A 20733-nucleotide genomic window follows, 5' to 3' on the forward strand; every position below is an offset into this window, starting at 1 on the left:
CAGCATCCTCCCTTCATGCATAAATTGGAACGCTAACAAACCCCTAATTGTCTTCAAGAAGGAACTCGACAGATTCCTCAACACAGTTCCTGATCAACCGGGTTGTGGTGCAAACATTGGACTTCAGGAGAAGGGCACTAACAGCTTGATCGATTAGGCCAGCAATCAGAAGCGTATGGGTGATACACTTTCCAGGGAGTGTATCGCTCATACGCTTTAACGCTCCCCAGTGAATGTAATTATATGCGAAAACCAGCATTTCACGCAGTCACTGAATACAGAGATGAAAAAGGCACAAGACCGTGACTCACATGTAAGAGAAGCAAATTTATGACGATGTTGGTATGTGGCTGGTAGTGTTCAGACCATCGTCTTTGTGACCAGCATGGTTGATATGTGGCTGGTAGCGTTCAGATCATCGTCTTTGTGACCAGCATGGTTGGTATGTGGCTGGTAGCGTTCAGATCATCGTCTTTGTGACCAGCATGGTTGGTATGTGGCTGGTAGTGTTCAGACCATCGTCTTTGTGACCAGCATGGTTGGTATGTGGCTGGTAGTGTTCAGACCATCGTCTTTGTGACCAGCATGGTTGATATGTGGCTGGTAGTGTTCAGACCATCGTCTTTGTGACCAGCATGGTTGATATGTGGCTGGTAGTGTTCAGACCATCGTCTTTGTGACCAGCATGGTTGGTATGTGGCTGGTAGTGTTCAGACCACCGTCTTTGTGACCAGCATAGTTGGTATGTGGCTGGTAGTGTTCAGACCATCGTCTTTGTGACCAGCATAGTTGGTATGTGGCTGGTAGTGTTCAGACCATCGTCTTTGTGACCAGCATGGTTGGTATGTGGCTGGTAGTGTTCAGACCATCGTCTTTGTGACCAGCATAGTTGGTATGTGGCTGGTAGTGTTCAGACTATCGTCTTTGTGACCAGCATGGTTGGTATGTGGCTGGTAGTGTTCAGACCACCGTCTTTGTGACCAGCATGGTTGGTATGTGGCTGGTAGTGTTCAGACCATCGTCTTTGTGACCAGCATGGTTGGTATGTGGCTGGTAGTGTTCAGACCACCGTCTTTGTGACCAGCATGGTTGGTATGTGGCTGGTAGTGTTCAGACCATCGTCTTTGTGACCAGCATGGTTGGTATGTGGCTGGTAGTGTTCAGACCATCGTCTTTGTGACCAGCATGGTTGGTATGTGGCTGGTAGTGTTCAGACCACCGTCTTTGTGACCAGCATGGTTGGTATGTGGCTGGTAGTGTTCAGACCATCGTCTTTGTGACCAGCATGGTTGGTATGTGGCTGGTAGTGTTCAGACCATCGTCTTTGTGACCAGCATGGTTGGTATGTGGCTGGTAGTGTTCAGACCATCGTCTTTGTGACCAGCATGGTTGGTATGTGGCTGGTAGTGTTCAGACCATCGTCTTTGTGACCAGTATGGTTGGTATGTGGCTGGTAGTGTTCAGACCATCGTCTTTGTGACCAGCATGGTTGGTATGTGGCTGGTAGTGTTCAGACCATCGTCTTTGTGACCAGCATAGTTGGTATGTGGCTGGTAGTGTTAGGTGTCAAAGGTAAAGGTACAGAGGAGGGTCACTAAGGATAGTTACTGTGGATGGTGTTGATGTTGAGGGTCACTAAGGATAGTTACTGTGGATGGTGTTGATGTTGAGGGTCACTAAGGATAGTTACTGTGGCTGGTGTTGATGTTGAGGGTCACTATGGATAGTTACTGTGGATGGTGTTGATGTTGAGGGTCACTAAGGATAGTTACTGTGGATGTTGTTGATGTTGAGGGTCACTAAGGATAGTTACTGTGGCTGGTGTTGATGTTGAGGGTCACTAAGGATAGTTACTGTGGCTGGTGTTGATGTTGAGGGTCACTAAGGATAGTTACTGTGGCTGGTGTTGATGTTGAGGGTCACTATGGATAGTTACTGTGGCTGGTGTTGATGTTGAGGGTCACTAAGGATAGTTACTGTGGATGGTGTTGATGTTGAGGGTCACTAATGATAGTTACTGTGGATGGTGTTGATGTTGAGGGTCACTAAGGATAGTTACTGTGGATGGTGTTGATGTTGAGGGTCACTAAGGATAGTTACTGTGGCTGGTGTTGATGTTGAGGGTCACTAAGGATAGTTACTGTGGCTGGTGTTGAGGGTCACTAAGGATAGTTACTGTGGCTGGTGTTGAGGGTCACTAAGGATAGTTACTGTGGCTGCTGTTGAGGGTCACTAAGGATAGTTACTGTGGCTGGTGTTGAGGGTCACTAAACATAGTTACTGTGGATGGTGTTGATGTTGAGAGTCACTAAGGATAGTTACTGTGGCTGGTGTTGATGTTGAGGGTCACTAAGGATAGTTACTGTGGATGGTGTTGATGTTGAGGGTCACTAAGGATAGTTACTGTGGATGGTGTTGATGTTGAGGGTCACTAAGGATAGTTACTGTGGATGGTGTTGATGTTGAGGGTCACTAAGGATAGTTACTGTGGCTGGTGTTGAGGGTCACTAAGGATAGTTACTGTGGCTGCTGTTGAGGGTCACTAAGGATAGTTACTGTGGATGGTGTTGATGTTGAGGGTCACTAAGGATAGTTACTGTGGATGGTGTTGATGTTGAGGGTCACTAAGGATAGTTACTGTGGCTGGTGTTGATGTTGAGGGTCACTAAGGATAGTTACTGTGGATGGTGTTGATGTTGAGGGTCACTAAGGATAGTTACTGTGGCTGGTGTTGATGTTGAGGGTCACTAAGAATAGTTACTGTGGCTGGTGTTGATGTTGAGGGTCACTAAGGATAGTTACTGTGGATGGTGTTGATGTTGAGGGTCACTAAGGATAGTTACTGTGGATGGTGTTGATGTTGAGGGTCACTAAGGATAGTTACTGTGGCTGGTGTTGATGTTGAGGGTCACTAAGAATAGTTACTGTGGCTGGTGTTGAGGGTCACTAAGGATAGTTACTGTGGCTGGTGTTGAGGGTCACTAAGGATATTTACTGTGGCTGGTGTTGAGGGTCACTAAGGATAGTTACTGTGGCTGGTGTTGAGGGTCACTAAGGATAGTTACTGTGGATGGTTTTGATGTTGAGGGTCACTAAGGATAGTTACTGTGGCTGGTGTTGAGGGTCACTAAGGATAGTTACTGTGGCTGGTGTTGAGGGTCACTAAGGATAGTTACTGTGGATGGTGTTGATGTTGAGGGTCACTAAGGGTAGTTACTGTGGCTGGTGTTGATGTTGAGGGTCACTAAGAATAGTTACTGTGGCTGGTGTTGAGGGTCACTAAGAATAGTTACTGTGGCTGGTGTTGAGGGTCACTAAGAATAGTTACTGTGGCTGGTGTTGAGGGTCACTAAGGATAGTTACTGTGGCTGGTGTTGAGGGTCACTAAGAATAGTTACTGTGGCTGGTGTTGAGGGTCACTAAGAATAGTTACTGTGGCTGGTGTTGAGGGTCACTAAGAATAGTTACTGTGGCTGGTGTTGAGGGTCACTAAGAATAGTTACTGTGGCTGGTGTTGAGGGTCACTAAGAATAGTTACTGTGGCTGGTGTTGAGGGTCACTAAGGATAGTTACTGTGGCTGGTGTTGAGGGTCACTAAGAATAGTTACTGTGGCTGGTGTTGAGGGTCACTAAGAATAGTTACTGTGGCTGGTGTTGAGGGTCACTAAGAATAGTTACTGTGGCTGGTGTTGAGGGTCACTAAGAATAGTTACTGTGGCTGGTGTTGAGGGTCACTAAGGATAGTTACTGTGGCTGGTGTTGAGGGTCACTAAGGATAGTTACTGTGGCTGGTGTTGAGGGTCACTAAGGATAGTTACCGTGGCTGGTGTTGAGGGTCACTAAGGATAGTTACCGTGGCTGGTGTTGAGGGTCACTAAGGATAGTTACCGTGGCTGGTGTTGAGGGTCACTAAGGATAGTTACCGTGGCTGGTGTTGAGGGTCACTAAGGATAGTTACTGTGGCTGGTGTTGAGGGTCACTAAGGATAGTTACTGTGGCTGGTGTTGAGGGTCACTAAGGATAGTTACTGTGCTGTGGCTGGTGTTGAGGGTCACTAAGGATAGTTACTGTGGCTGGTGTTGAGGGTCACTAAGGATAGTTACTGTGGATGGTTTTGATGTTGAGGGTCACTAAGGATAGTTACTGTGGCTGGTGTTGAGGGTCACTAAGGATAGTTACTGTGGCTGGTGTTGAGGGTCACTAAGGATAGTTACTGTGGATGGTGTTGATGTTGAGGGTCACTAAGGATAGTTACTGTGGCTGGTGTTGATGTTGAGGGTCACTAAGAATAGTTACTGTGGCTGGTGTTGAGGGTCACTAAGAATAGTTACTGTGGCTGGTGTTGAGGGTCACTAAGAATAGTTACTGTGGCTGGTGTTGAGGGTCACTAAGGATAGTTACTGTGGCTGGTGTTGAGGGTCACTAAGAATAGTTACTGTGGCTGGTGTTGAGGGTCACTAAGAATAGTTACTGTGGCTGGTGTTGAGGGTCACTAAGAATAGTTACTGTGGCTGGTGTTGAGGGTCACTAAGAATAGTTACTGTGGCTGGTGTTGAGGGTCACTAAGAATAGTTACTGTGGCTGGTGTTGAGGGTCACTAAGGATAGTTACTGTGGCTGGTGTTGAGGGTCACTAAGAATAGTTACTGTGGCTGGTGTTGAGGGTCACTAAGAATAGTTACTGTGGCTGGTGTTGAGGGTCACTAAGAATAGTTACTGTGGCTGGTGTTGAGGGTCACTAAGAATAGTTACTGTGGCTGGTGTTGAGGGTCACTAAGGATAGTTACTGTGGCTGGTGTTGAGGGTCACTAAGGATAGTTACTGTGGCTGGTGTTGAGGGTCACTAAGGATAGTTACTGTGGCTGGTGTTGAGGGTCACTAAGGATAGTTACCGTGGCTGGTGTTGAGGGTCACTAAGGATAGTTACCGTGGCTGGTGTTGAGGGTCACTAAGGATAGTTACCGTGGCTGGTGTTGAGGGTCACTAAGGATAGTTACCGTGGCTGGTGTTGAGGGTCACTAAGGATAGTTACTGTGGCTACTAAGGATAGTTACCGTGGCTGGTGTTGAGGGTCACTAAGGATAGTTACCGTGGCTGGTGTTGAGGGTCACTAAGGATAGTTACCGTGGCTGGTGTTGAGGGTCACTAAGGATAGTTACCGTGGCTGGTGTTGAGGGTCACTAAGGATAGTTACCGTGGCTGGTGTTGATGATCATGGCGAGAATGTCACAGTGTTCCAGATAAGATAAACTCTCCACGCTCTCAAATATTTCTCCTGTTCCAAAATTAGTACATTTTTATTGACCTTATCAGCACTTGTGAAACAGCTTTTCAGTGTGGCAACCTACCTGGAGGGTACCTGGAGGGTACCTGGAGAGTACCTGGAGAGTACCTGGAGGGTACCTGGAGGGTACCTGGAGTCCACTTGGAGGGTATTCCGGGGATCAACGCCCCCGCAGCCCGGTCCATGACCAGGCCTCCCGGTGGATCAGGGCCTGATCAACGAGGCTGTTATTGCTGGCCACACGCAATCCAACGTACGAACCACAGCCCGGCTGATCCGGCACCGACTTTAAGTATCTGTCCAGCTCCCTCTTGAAGACAGCCAGGGGTCTACTGGTAATGCCCCTTCTTGCTGGTGGGAGGCTGTTGAACAGTCTTGGGCCCCTGGACACTTATTGCGTTTTCTCTTAGTGTACCAGTGATGCCCCTACTTTTCACTGGGGGTATGTTGCATCGCCTGCCAAGTCTTTTGCTTTCGTATGGAGTGATTTCTGTGTGCAGGTTAGGGACCAGTCCCTCCAGTATCTTCCAGGTGTAGATTATGATATATCTCTCTCGCCTGCGCTCCAGTGAGTACAAGTCAAGTGCTTCCTGGCGTTCCCAATAGTTAAGGTGTTTGATGGAACTTATACGTGCAGTAAAAGTTCTCTGTACATTCTCTAGATCTGCAATTTCACTTGCCTTGAATGGGGATGTTAATGTACAGCAGTATTCCAGCCTAGAGAGAAAAGTGATTTAAAAAGGATCATCATTGGTTAAAGTCTGTTTACCATTACTCTGGGTTCTCTTGGTTAGAAAGTTTAAGATCTATCTGCCCAATTTTCCAGTTATTCCTGCAGCACGCATTTTGTGCGCTATTCCATCGTGATGGCATTTGTCGAAGGCTTTTGAAAAGTCTGCATTCGTCCAGTGCATTCAAGAGCATGTCATAGTGGTGCAGCAGTTGTGAGAGGCAGGAGCGACCTGCTTCAGACCCATGTTGCCCTGGGTTGTGCAGTTGTTGGGAATTCAAGTGGTTGGTGATCCTGCTTCTTAGAACTATCAAAGATTTTTATGATGTTTATATTGTCAGGTAGGTGTTGTAATCAATTGTGTTTACAAGGGAAGAGGGACCTCTCCTGACCCCGCCTATTGACCTGCCTTGTCTGATATTTACTGGGTTTTGACTTCACTGGACCATATCGTAACTATTCTTGAAGCTGTGTATGGAATGTGCCTCCCTCCCTCTTCGTGTAACTCATTCCTTTTCTCTGCTAGTCTGAGACTAAAGAAATACTTCCTGTGACTGCTGGTAGAGTTGAGTAAGGTCTTGAGTGGGTTCTCAGTATTGATTCTTAGGGCCGACCCGAATGGCGTCTTCCCGTGCTGGCCCTTTAGGTCTACCGCCCTCCTCCTCCCTTTCCTGCCTCTCCTGCCTCCCCATGTTTCCGCCTCCCTCATCACCCTCCCCTCCCCCTTTCTTTTATAGTCCTTCCTTTGCTTAGCACCTTCACCTTCAACTTTCTCTCTCTCTCTCTCTCTCTCTCTCTCTCTCTCTCTCTCTCTCTCTCTCTCTCTCTCTCTCTCTCTAGAATTTACCTGTAGTCAGTTCGGAGGTCACCCCCCTCCTCCCTCATGGCCCGGTTCCAGATCAGACCTCCCAGTTGCTGGCCTGATTAACCAGGCTGTTGGTGCCCATCGCACGCAATCCAATCTGTGTACCACAGCCCGGCTGATCAGGATCTAACTTGAACTTACCAAGTTCCCACTTGAAGACAGCCAGGTGTTTGTTGGTAATTCTACACAAACCCCTGACTGTCTTCAAGAGGGAACTTGGTAAGAGCCCTAAGTCAGTAAGACTCAGAATATCTCTCTCTCTCTCTCTCTCTCTCTCTCTCTCTCTCTCTCTCTCTCTCTCTATCCTTTCCCCAAGTTCATAATACCTTCTTCCTGTACTAATCCTACCCTCCCCTACCACACGAATCTCCTCCCTCTTATAACACACACTCCTGTACCCCACCTCTACTCCCCCTCCCAGTCTCCCTCCCACTCCTCCACTAGTTCCCACCCAAGACCCTCTCCCACCTCTCTCAACCTTCCTCCATCCCCTTACCCCACCCCACCTGCATCCTATCCCTCCTCTCTCCATCATCTCCCCCCCTCTCTCTCTCTTCCAGTAGCTTACTCCCCTTCTCCCACCTCCCTCACAATCCACCCTCAAGCCTAGCATCCCACCTCCCTCTCAAATGTACCCTTCAACCCAGTATTCCGTTCAGGCCTACAATATGTCAGACAATGTCAACAAATCAGCTTCTAACCTGTACACAAAGTAAACATGGCTAATCTAAGTAAAGTAAAATATCCCTCTTAAATGGAATACGTTTTTCATATTCCCTCTACTCAAAACCCGGTCAGTGTACGGTTATCTCTCAAACTTTTGATATACCTTTGAAGAGTTTCGAGAGTTTAGTTACTCTTGGAGTCCGGGGATGGGTCAGGCTCGTCTGGTGCTTGCCTAGTCAACCAGGCTGTTGCTGCTGATGGCCCGCTGCCTCACATATCCATCACAGCCTGGTTGATCTGGCACCTGGTGAAGATACTTGTCCAGTTTCCTCTTGAAGGCTTCTACACTTGTTCTAGCTGTGTTTCTGATATCTTCTGGTAAGATGTTGAATAGTCTGGGACCCCGGATGTTGATACAGTGTTCCCTTATTGTCCCCACCGCACCCCTGCTCCTGTCACGTTAAGAATAAAAAGAAACAATACCGTGATTGGAACAATGCACAAGTAACAAGCATATAGAAAGAAACATATTACGGCTTTAGGTCCGACTTGGACCATTAACTAGTCACATCAGTTAATAGTCTGAGTCGAACCGAAACGTCGTTATAAAGTTTTTCTACATGCGGGCTGTTTGTATACATCTCGTTAAGAAAAAAAAAACAGTACAGAAAACTGTTGCCCAGTCAATACCTTGCTAGTGATGTAAAAGGTTTAGAAAACCGACTGGTTCAAGAGTGAGATACTTGTGCAGCATTTGCTAATCTTCAGTAAGGAAACGTTTCGCCAGTCAGTGGCTTCTTCGGTCCAATACAGAGAAGAACGGTGGAAGATGAAGAGGAGTTTGAGGTAATTAGTCCCTCAGTTTGGAGTCGATGTGATAAGCACATCACTCCATGACCCTCGGAACACTCTCCAGGTAGCACCACGAGCACAATAAGAAAACTGTGTCAACATCCATGGCCCACGAATCTTCAACCTGCTGCCAGAAGATATCAGAGTAAATGTCTTCAAGAAACCGGTCCAATGTCTCCAACAGATCAACCAGGTTGTGATGTCTATGCGAGTCAGTGGGCTGCTTACAGCAAGAACCTGATTGAACAGGCATTAGTTGCCATGCTGGTTGTAGAGAAAAATCCCTTGGAATCTGTCACAGATATATAATATCGTGTAAGAGGGGTGGGCGGGCCGTTTGTGAGAAGCCTGTGGTGTGGTGGATATGTGGTAGAGGCATGAAAGATGGGTAGACGTGTGGTAGAGGCATAAAGAGTGGGTGGGAATGTGGTAGAGGCATGAAGGGTGAACGGACGTGTGGTAGAGGCATGAAGGGTGGATGGATGTGTGGTAGAGGCATGAAGGGTGGATGGATGTGTGGTAGAGGCATGAAGGGTGGGTGGACGTGTGGTAGAGGCATGAAGGGTGGGTGGACGTGTGGTAGAGGCATGAAGGGTGGATGGATGTGTGGCAGAGGCATGAAGGGTGGGTAGACGTGTGGTAGAGGCATGAAGAGTGGGTGGGAATGTGGTAGAGGCATGAAGAGTGGGTGGGAATGTGGTAGAGGCATGAAGGGTGAATGGGCGTGTGGTAGAGGCATGAAGGGTGGGTAGACGTGTGGTAGAGGCATGAAGGGTGGATGGATGTGTGGTAGAGGCATGAAAGGTGGGTGGACGTGTGGTAGAGGCATGAAGGGTGGGTGGACGTGTAGTAGAGGCATGAAAGGTGGATGGATGTGTGGTAGAGGCATGAAGAGTGGGTAGACGTGTGGTAGAGGCATGAAGAGTGGGTGGGAATGTGGTAGAAGCATGAAGGTTGGGTGGATGTGTGGTAGTCATGAATGGTGGGGGGATGTGTGGTAGAGTCATGAAGGTTGGGTGGATGTGTGGTAGAGGCATGAAGGGTAGGGGGATGTGTGGTAGAGGCATGAAGGGTGGGTAGACGTGTGGTAGAGGCATGAAGAGTGGGTGGGAATGTGGTAGAGGCATGAAGGGTGGATGGATGTGTGGTAGAGGCATGAAGGGTGGGTGGACGTGTGGTAGAGGCATGAAGGGTGGGTAGACGTGTGGTAGAGGCATGAAGAGTGGGTGGGAATGTGGTAGAGGCATGAAGGGTGGATGGATGTGTGGTAGAGGCATGAAGGGTGGGTAGACGTGTGGTAGAGGCATGAAGAGTGGGTGGGAATGTGGTAGAGGCATGAAGGGTGGATGGGCGTGTGGTAGAGGCATGAAAGGTGGATGGATGTGTGGTAGAGGCATGAAGAGTGGGTGGGCGTGTGGTAGAGGCATGAAGGGTGGGTGGGAATGTGGTAGAGTCATGAAGGTTGGGTGGATGTTTGGTAGAGTCATGAAGGTTGGGTGGATGTTTGGTAGAGTCATGAAGGTTGGGTGGATGTTTGGTAGAGTCATGAAGGTTGGGTGGATGTTTGGTAGAGTCATGAAGGTTGGGTGGATGTGTGGTAGAGTCATGAAGGTTGGGTGGATGTTTGGTAGAGTCATGAAGGTTGGGTGGATGTTTGGTAGAGTCATGAAGGTTGGGTGGATGTTTAGTAGAGTCATGAAGGTTGGGTGGATGTTTGGTAGAGTCATGAAGGTTGGGTGGATGTTTGGTAGAGTCATGAAGGTTGGGTGGATGTTTGGTAGAGTCATGAAGGTTGGGTGGATGTTTGGTAGAGTCATGAAGGTTGGGTGGATGTTTGGTAGAGTCATGAAGGTTGGGTGGATGTTTGGTAGAGTCATGAAGGTTGGGTGGATGTTTGGTAGAGTCATGAAGGTTGGGTGGATGTTTGGTAGAGTCATGAAGGTTGGGTGGATGTTTGGTAGAGTCATGAAGGTTGGGTGGATGTTTGGTAGAGTCATGAAGGTTGGGTGGATGTTTGGTAGAGTCATGAAGGTTGGGTGGATGTTTGGTAGAGGCATGAAGGTTGGGTGGATGTTTGGTAGAGGCATGAAGGTTGGGTGGATGTTTGGTAGAGTCATGAAGGTTGGGTGGATGTTTGGTAGAGGCATGAAGGTTGGGTGGATGTTTGGTAGAGTCATGAAGGTTGGGTGGATGTTTGGTAGAGGCATGAAGGTTGGGTGGATGTTTGGTAGAGTCATGAAGGTTGGGTGGATGTTTGGTAGAGTCATGAAGGTTGGGTGGATGTTTGGTAGAGTCATGAAGGTTGGGTGGATGTTTGGTAGAGTCATGAAGGTTGGGTGGATGTTTGGTAGAGTCATGAAGGTTGGGTGGATGTTTGGTAGAGGCATGAAGGTTGGGTGGATGTTTGGTAGAGGCATGAAGGTTGGGTGGATGTTTGGTAGAGTCATGAAGGTTGGGTGGATGTTTGGTAGAGTCATGAAGGTTGGGTGGATGTTTGGTAGAGTCATGAAGGTTGGGTGGATGTTTGGTAGAGGCATGAAGGGTAGGGGGATGTGTGGTAGAGGCATGAAGGGTAGGGGGATGTGTGGTAGAGGCATGAAGGGTAGGGGGATGTGTGGTAGAGGCATGAAGGGTAGGGGGATGTGTGGTAGAGGCATGAAGGTTGGGTGGATGTGTGGTAGAGTCATGAAGGTTGGGTGGATGTGTGGTAGAGGCATGAAGGGTAGGGGGATGTGTGGTAGAGGCATGAAGGGTAGGGGGATGTGTGGTAGAGGCATGAAGGGTAGGGGGATGTGTGGTAGAGGCATGAAGGGTAGGGGGATGTGTGGTAGAGGCATGAAGGGTAGGGGGATGTGTGGTAGAGACATGAAGAGTGGGTGTGTTGGTGGGTGGGCGTGCGGCAGTAGCAGGCACCGTTTTAGTGTGAACCAGGTGATCGATATTAGTGAGTGGGAGAGATGCTGGTGCCGCCCCTCACCACGGTGTCACCAAGTGACTGCTCTTGACACACACACACACACAGTCCTGGGACCAATGCTATTCTTGGTATATGTGAACGACATGACGGAAGGGATAGACTCAGAAGTGTCCCTGTTTGCAGATGATGTGAAGTTAATGAGGAGAATTAAATCAGATGAGGACCAGACAAATCTACGAAGAGACCTGGACAGGCTGGATGCGTGGTCCCGCAAATGGCTCTTAGAATTTAACCCTGCCAAATGCAAAGTCATGAAGATCGGAAAAGGGCAAAGAAGACCGCAGACAGAGTATAGGCTAGGAGGCCAAAGACTGCAAACCTCACTCAAGGATAATAATCTAGGAGTGAGTATAATGCCGAGTACATCGCCAGAAACACACATTAACCAGATAACTGCTGCGGCATACGGGCGCTTGGCAAACCTGAGAATAGCGTTCCGGTACCTCAGTAAGGAATTGTTCAAGACTTTATACACTGTGTACGTCAGGCCCATACTGGAGTAGGCAGCACCAGTTTGGAACCCACACCTGGTCAAACACGCAAGGAAATTAGAGAAAGTGCAAAGGTTTGCAACAAAGCTGGTTCCAGAGCTAAGGGGAATGTCCTATGAAGAAAGGTTAAGGGAAATCGGTCTGACGACACTGGAGGACAGTAGGGTCAGGGGAGACATGATAACGACATACAAAATACTGCGGGGAATAGACAAGGTGGACAGACAGGATGTTTCAGAGATGGGACACAGAAACAAGGGGTCACAATTGGAAGCTGAAGACTCAGATGAGTCAAAGGGATGTTAGGAAGTATTTCTTCAGCCACAGAGTTGTTAGGAAGTGGAATAGTCTGGCAAGCGATGTAGTGGAGGCAGGAACCATACATAGTTTTAAGACGAGGTATGATAAAGCTCGTGGAGCGGGAGGACCTAGTAGCGGTCAGTGAAGAGGCGGGGCCAGGAGCTGAGTCTCGACCCCTGCAACCACAATTAGGTGAGTGTACACACACACACACACACACACACACACACACACACACACACACACGAACGAGCCACAGAGATGGTTGGTAAATGGAATGAGCAATATAAGGAAATGACAGCGGCAAATTCAGAGTAGGTATGATGGGGCCAGCGATGTCAGGATCCAGTATATAATGGCCAAGTGTAGGTTGAGGCGGACCAAGAGCTGAGACTCGAGACTTGGAAACACACTCCTTGCACTCACACACTCACTCCTTGCCTGTCTTCCCTTTAAGCAATCAAATATCGCAAAAAACTAGGATATACTTCCCTTGGTACCCTCTTCAGCTTTCCTCTCTTGGTACTCTACGAGCTGTTCTTCATTTTATACTCTCATCCTCCTCTTCCTTTTCTCTTTTATATTCCCCTTTCTCTTTCTCCCATTCCTTTCCTCCCTAACGACCCGCATAGAGCCAGTAAAGCAATTAAATTACTGGGAACGCCTTTTAAGTCCTAAATATGTACTCACTGAGGCGGAGGAGAGAGTTACATGATAATATGTACCTGGAAAGTACTCGAGGGCCTTGTCCCAAATCTGCACGCTGCCATGACAACATACTGGAGTGAGAGATATGGGAGGAAGTGTAAAATAAACCCAGCGAAAAGCAGGGGTGCAGTGGGCACAGTAAGTAAACACTGTATCAACGTCCGTAGCCCCAGACTGTTCAATATCTTAACAGAAGATATCAGAAACACTCCTGGGATAAGTGTAGAAGTCTGCAAGAAGAAACTAGATAAATATCTTCACCGGGCGCCAGATCAACCAGACTGCTTTAGATATGTGGGCTAGCGGGCCACCAGTAGCAACAGCCTGGTTAACTAGGCAAACACCAGACAAGCCTAGCCGAAGACCGGGCTCCGCGAGTAGAAAAACTCTCGAAAATCCCTCCCAGTCCTGGCCTCAGTTCTCCCTGCTGCGAGCGTTGAACAACCCTGAAGACCAGCCACAGGTATGATCGTGCCTGCAGTGCAACTGGCTATCATTATTGCCTTAAGTACACACACACACACACACACACACACACACACACACACACACACACACACACACACACACACACACACACACACACACACACACGCGCGCGCACACACACGCACGCGCGCGCACACACACGCACGCGCGCGCACACACACGCACGCGCGCGCACACACACGCACGCGCGCGCACACACACGCACGCGCGCGCACACACACGCACGCGCGCGCACACACGCACACACACACACGCACACACACACACACACACACACACACCTGTACATCTGGTACGTGCCAACCTGTCCTACTTCCACTTGTCTATCTGTAGTCGATTCCTGGGGCCATCCTCTCCCTTGGCCCGTCCTCTCCCTTGGCCCGTCCCAGACCAGGCTTCTTGATTGATGGCTTGAGCAATCAGACTTGGTGGTAGCAGCACGCAGCCCAGCCTAGGCACCACAGCCCAGCCTAGGCACCACAGCCCAGCCTAGGCACCACAGCCCAGCCTAGGCACCACAGCCCTGCTGATAAAGAACTAACTTGAGGAGCTTATCAAGTACTCTCTTGAAGACAGCTTCAGATATGTTGGTTTAATTCCTAATGCTAATGTTGAGTTTTTATGTGCTTGAGCGAATCTCTGTCTACGCTATTTAGATTAGCTTAGGTTATAACAACAACCAGCTAACTAAATCTACTCAGTTGTTACATACAGTAACACCAATAAATGTAATGTATAAATTAGAGACTACTATGACTCACGAAATCGTAATGACACGATTGCAAACAAATGGTCTGGAGTTTTGAGACTCTCTGATCGCGGGTTCTATCCCCGCCCGTGGTATGTTTTTTTTTAGAGACTACTATGATGTTGAGTCCGTCAAGATTGACGGACTCAGCACATCGTCTCCACGCTAAGGGACAGTGGTTTGTACGTTGGACTACGTGCGGCCAGCAGTAACAACCTGGTTGGTCAGGCCCTGATCCGCCAGGAGGCCTGGTCATGGACCGGGCTGCGGGGGCGTTTATCCCCGTAACACCCTCCAGGTAGACTTCAAACTCCTCTTCTTTCTCTGTTCTCTGTATTGGACTGAGAAAGCCACTGACTGGTGAAACGTTTCCTCAGTAAAATATCCCAGAGGTTGCACAAGTGTCTCGTTCTTCAACTTGTCGGTTCTAAACTATTTACGTCACACACACACACACACACACACACACACACACACACACACACACACACACACACACACACACACACACACACACACACACACACACACACACACACACACACACACACACACACACACACACACACACACACACACACACACACACACACACACACTGTTCATGTAAGATACCTCAAGTTTCAGCTTACCTCTCCGTAAATCATTCGTGAAGTTCATTTTGAAAGTTCTCTGAACATTCTCTGAATTTTGAAAGTTCTGGACATTATCTGGATTTGCTACTTTGACGGCACGACAGATTACCGTGAACATATTAGGGATACCGTGGACGCAGTAGGGGTGCTATGAACATTGTAGGGACATTGTGGACACAGTAGGGGCACTGTGGACACAGTAGGGGCCTTGTGGACATGGTAGGGGCACTGTGGATTCCGTAGGGGCACTATGGACATGGTAGGGGCACTGTGGACACAGTAGGGGCACTGTGGACACAATAGGGGCACTGTGGACACAGTAGGGGCACTGTGGACACAATAGGGGCACTGTGGACACAGTAGGGGCACTGTGGACACGGTAGGGGCACTGTGGATACCGTAGGGGCACTATTGACATGGTAGGGGCACTGTGGACACAGTAGGGGCACTGTGGACACAATAGGGGCACTGTGAACACAGTAGGGGCACTGTGGACACAGTAGGGGCATTGTGGACATGGTAGGGGCACTGTGGACACAGTAGGGGCACCGTGGATACCGTAGGGGCACTATTGACATGGTAGGGGCACTGTGGACACAGTAGGGGCACTGTGGACACAATAAGGGCACTGTGGACACAGTAGGGGCACTGTGGACATGGTAAGGCAGATGGGAGGATAAAAGCTGGCTGCCTGTTGGGGCTGAGTATTGATTGCAGGGAAGGACGGGAGTAGCCAGCTAGAACACTCGTTCCCTACTGCCCTGCTACTGCTGCTGCTGTTCTGCTGCTGCTGCTGCTGCTCTACTTTACTGATCTATTGCTACTGCTTTTGATGATAGTACTGAGCTGCTATTGGTGTTGATGCTAGTGCTGTTCCTGCTGCTGCTACTGCTTTTGATACTAGTGCTAGTGCTTAGCTGCTACTGGTACTAGTTGCTAATGCTGCTGCTACTTTTGCTGTTGCTGTAACTGCTGCTGCTGGTACTGTTATTGGAAATGTTAATGCTGCTGCTTTTTTTTTTTAGTGATTTGCTCTTAGTGCTGCTGCTGCTGCTGTTGCTGTTTCTACTGTCGATGTTGCTGTTCTGTTGAAACTGCTGCTGCTATTCTGTTGTCGGTTCTACTGTATCTACTGTTGATACTACTGCTGTTTTTGCTGTCGATGCTGCTGCTGTTTCTGCTGTTAATGCTTCTACAGTTTCTACTGTTAATGCTTCTACAGTTTCTACTGTTAATACTGCTTTTACTGTTTTTATTGTTAATTTGCTTCTGTCTCTACTGTTAATGCTGCTGCTGACACTGTTTCTACTATTAATGCTGCTGCTGTTGCTACTGTTTCTACTGTTGATGCCGCTGCTGCTACTGTTTATACTAATAAGACTGCTACATCTACTGTTGAACCTGCTAATGCTGCTGTTACTGATTCTGCTGTTAATGCTGCTGCTATTGTTTTTGCTGTTAATGCTGATGTCTGTTTCTTTTGTTAATGTTAATGCTGATGGTTCTAATGTTAATACTACTGCTTCTGTTTCTACTGTTAATTTTACTGCTTATGTTTCTATTGCTAATGCTGCTAATGTTTCTAATGCTGCTGCTGCTGTTTCTGCTGTGAGGCACATTTACTTACCTGGCTGTCTTCCCTGGTGGTCAAGAATCTACTGGATGACAATTCGGGAACTGTGATCACCGCCCCCACAGTTCGATCCCAGGTTAAGCCTCCTGGTTCATGGCCTGATTAAGCAGGGTGTTTCTTTTTTTTTTCTTTGTCGTTGTCCGCACAGTCTCACTTCGGCACCATAGAACGGCTATTGAGCAGTAAACTGTAACTTGTCTAGTTCTCTTGAAAACCGCCAGGGGTCTGTTAGTAATTTCCATTGCCAGTGCTACCGCTGGAAAATGATAGGCTGGATAACCAGAACTTTCAAGACAAGAGATGCTGAGCCTGTGATGATAATCTTTAAATCACTTGTTCTTTCCAGACTGGAATACTGCTGTTTACTGAGAGCACACTTCAAGACAGGTGAGAATACTGAGCTACAAAACGTCAAAGAACTTTTTAACTACTAGTATACACTCAGTCAAACATCTGAATTACTGGGAACGCTTAGTCTCTTCACCTATATTCCTTGGAAAGTAGGTGAGAAAGGTACAAAATAAGTTACATCTGAACACAAACCACTTCGTTTGATAACAGACGACTTGACAGTCGGTGTAGAGTGCCTCAATAAAAATCAGGGGCGCTGCGAATACACTAAGAGAAAACTCAATGAGTGTCAGAATTCAGACTCTTCAAGCCTATCTCTCCCCATGCATTAAGGGACTTACCAACAACCTCTGGTTTTCTTCAAGAGGTAACTGGACAAGTTCCTCAAACCAGTGCCTGACCAGCTCGTACGTTAGACTGCGCTGCGTGTAGCCAACAGTAACAGGCCATGTGTAAAGTCAGAAAACACTGCCTGGAGGGCCTACCTGAAGGGCATTCCGGGGATCAACGCCCCCGCGGCCCGGTCCATGACCAGGCCTCCTGGTGGATCAGGACCTGATCAACGAGGCTGTTCTGTCAACAGTTCATGACTCTTGAACATACTACTATCAGATATCAGAATTTTTGCCGGAACGAAGATAGTTTTCAAGAAGTAGGACAACAAACCTAAAACTGATATAAAGAGTCTCTCAGTGAGCTACTAACAGCAATATTATGTTCAATGAGGACAAAGTTTACCTTCTGAGTTATGGAAAGATTCAGGAAATAAAGACTGGAACGGAGTATAAAACAAACTCAAATCACACGATAAAGCATAAGAGTAATGTGAGAAACCTGGGAGTGAACATGTCATATCTCGCCTTCAAGGATCATAGCAGTGTCACTCCCACAAGGAAAATGCTAGGCCGGATAACTAGAACCTTCAGAATAAGGGAAGCCAGGCCAGTAATGATACTCAAGTCACTTGTTCTCTCAGCGCAGGAGTAGTGTTGTGCTCTTAATAGCTTCGTTTAAGGCAGGCGAAATTGCAGACATGGAGAATGTGCAGAGAACCTTCACTGCTACCTGGAGGTTATTCCGGGGATCAACGCCCCCGCGGTCCGGTCCACGACCAGGCCTCCCGGTGGATCAGGGCCTGATCAACCAGGCTGTTACTGCTGGCCGCACGCAGTCCAACGTACGGACCACAACCCGGCTGATCCGGCACTGACTTTAGGTATCTGTCCAGCTCTCTCTTGAAGGCAGCCAGGGGTTTATTGGCAATTCCCCTTCTGCTTGGTGGGAGGCTGTTGAACAGTCTTGGACCCCGGACACTTATGGTGTTTTCTCTTAGTGTACCAATGGCTCCCCTACTTTTAATTGGAGGTAATTTGCAATTATTGGGAACGTATGAGGTTCCTCGATCTGTATTCTTGGAACGTAGACTAGAGAGAGAGAAAGATAACATCTGAAAAATTCTAGGACTAGTCTCAAATCTGCACACACAAATCACTCCCCATGAAAGTGAGAGGCTTGGCAGACGGTGGAAAATAGCCGTGTAAAGAGTACATTAAGAGATAACTCGAAGTTTGAAGGGACCAAGACATAAGGGGGATTACCAACACACCCGTGGCTGTCCTTAAGAAAGAACTGGACAAGTTTCTCAAGTCAGTGATTGATCAGCTGGACTAAGACGCTTATGTTGGACTTCATGCGGCTAGCACCTACAGCCTTGTTGATCAGCCCATCCACTGGGAAACTTGGTCTGGGACCGGGTCGCAATAGCGTTAGCCCTCGGAATACTGTCCACGTAGATTCCTGGTAAGTGCCGGATGAGCTGGCACATATCCTGGTTGGCAAGGTGGTTAACATGTAAGACTGGCATCCAGATAGGCAGGTGGTTAACATGTAAGACTGGCATCCAGATAGGCAGGTGGTTAACATGTAAGACTGGCATCCAGATAGGCAGGTGGTTAACATGTAAGACTGGCATCCAGATAGGCAGGTGGTTAACATGTAAGACTGGCATCCAGATAGGCAGGTGGTTAACATGTAAGACTGGCATCCAGATAGGCAGGTGGTTAACATGTAAGACTGGCATCCAGATAGGCAAGGTAGGCAGGTGGTTAGCATATAAGTCTGGTATCATGGTAGGCAGGTGGTTAACACATAAGACTGGCATCATGGTAGGCAGGTAGTTAACACACAAGACTAGCATCATGGTAGGCAGGTGGTTAACACATAAGACTGGCATCATGGTAGGCAGGTGGTTAACACAAGACTAGCATCATGGTAGGCAGGTAGTTAACACACAAGACTAGCATCATGGTAGGCAGGTGGTTAACACACACGACTAGCAGCATGGTAGGCAGGTGGTTAACACATAAGACTAGCATCATGGTAGGCAGGTGGTTAACACAGAAGACTAGCATCATGGTAGGCAGGTGGTTAACACAGAAGACTGGCATCATGGTAGGCAGGTGGTTAACACAGAAGACTGGCATCATGGTAGGCAGGTGGTTAACACACAAGACTGGCATCATGGTAGGCAGGTGGTTAACACAAGACTGGCATCATGGTAGGCAGGTGGTTAACACACAAGACTAGCATCATGGTAGGCAGGTAGTTAACACACAAGACTAGCATCATGGTAAGCAGGTAGTTAACACACAAGACTAGCATCATGGTAGGTTAGCATATAAGTCTGGTATCATGGTAGGCAGGTGGTTAACACATAAGACTAGCATCATGGTAGGCAGGTGGTTAACACACAAGACTGGCATCATGGTAGGCAGGTGGTTAACACACAAGGCTGGCATCATGGTAGGCAGGTGGTTAACACAAGACTGGCATCATGGTAGGCAGGTGGTTAACACACAAGACTAGCATCATGGTAGGCAGGTAGTTAACACACAAGACTAGCATCATGGTAGGCAGGTAGTTAACACACAAGACTAGCATCATGGTAGGCAGGTAGTTAACACACAAGACTAGCATCATGGTAGGCAGGTGGTTAACACACAAGACTAGCATCATGGTAGGCAGGTAGTTAACACACAAGACTAGCATCATGGTAGGCAGGTAGTTAACACACAAGACTAGCATCATGGTAGGCAGGTGGTTAACACACAAGACTAGCATCATGGTAGGCAGGTGGTTAACACATAAGACTGGCATCATGGTAGGCAGGTGGTTAACACATAAGACTAGCATCATGGTAGGCAGGTGGTTAACACATAAGACTGGCATCATGGTAGGCAGGTGGTTAACATACAAGACTAGCATCATGGTAGGCAGGTGGTTAACACACAAGACTAGCATCATGGTAGGCAGGTGGTTAACACACAAGACTGGCATCATGGTAGGCAGGTAGTTAACACACAAGACTAGCATCATGGTAGGCAGGTGGTTAACACACAAGACTAGCATCATGGTAGGCAGGTGGTTTACACAAGACTAGCATCATGGTAGGCAGGTGGTTAACACACAAGACTGGCATCATGGTTACCTGGAGGTTATTCCGGGGATCAACGCCCCCGCGGCCCGGTCCACAACCAGGCCTCCCGATGGATCAGGGCCTGATCAACTAGGCTGTTACTGCTGGCCGCACGCAGTCCAACGTACGAGCCACAGCCCGGCTGATCCGGCACTGACTTTAGGTATCTGTCCAGCTCTCTCTTGAAGGCAGCCAGGGGTTTATTGGCAATTCCCCTAATGCTTGATGGGAGGCTGTTGAACAGTTTTGGGCCCCGGACACTTATGGTGTTTTCCCTTAGTGTACCAATGGCGCCCCTACTTTTTATTGGGGGCATTTTGCATCGCCTGCCCAGTCTTTTACTTTCCTAAGGAGTGATTTCTGTGTGCAGATTTGGGACCATTCCTTCCAAGATTTTCCAAGTGTAGATTATGATATATCTCTCCCTCCTGCGTTCCAACGAGTACAAGTCAAGTGCTTCCAAGCGTTCCCAGTAGTTAAGGTGCTTGACAGAACTTATACGTGCAGTAAAGGATCTCTGTACACTCTCT

The 20733-nt window shown here is 48.1% G+C and overlaps 1 protein-coding gene across 4 annotated transcripts in view; it reads left to right on the forward strand.

The window, feature by feature from the left end:
- jing (AE binding protein 2 jing) overlaps window positions 1–20733 on the forward strand; it is a 263347-nt gene that overhangs the window by 63533 nt on the left and 179081 nt on the right. For 2 of the 4 annotated variants that reach the window (XM_070100720.1, XM_070100721.1), the window contains exon 2: window positions 16724–16764. The exons of the other annotated variants lie outside the window; for them this stretch is intronic. In XM_070100720.1, coding sequence (XP_069956821.1) covers window positions 16724–16764 — 41 coding nt within the window. The remainder of the gene's footprint in view (window positions 1–16723; window positions 16765–20733) is intronic. 4 annotated transcript variants of the gene reach the window in all.

The sequence above is a fragment of the Cherax quadricarinatus genome, chromosome 74 (assembly GCF_038502225.1).
Source record: "Cherax quadricarinatus isolate ZL_2023a chromosome 74, ASM3850222v1, whole genome shotgun sequence".
NCBI lineage: Eukaryota > Metazoa > Arthropoda > Malacostraca > Decapoda > Parastacidae > Cherax > Cherax quadricarinatus.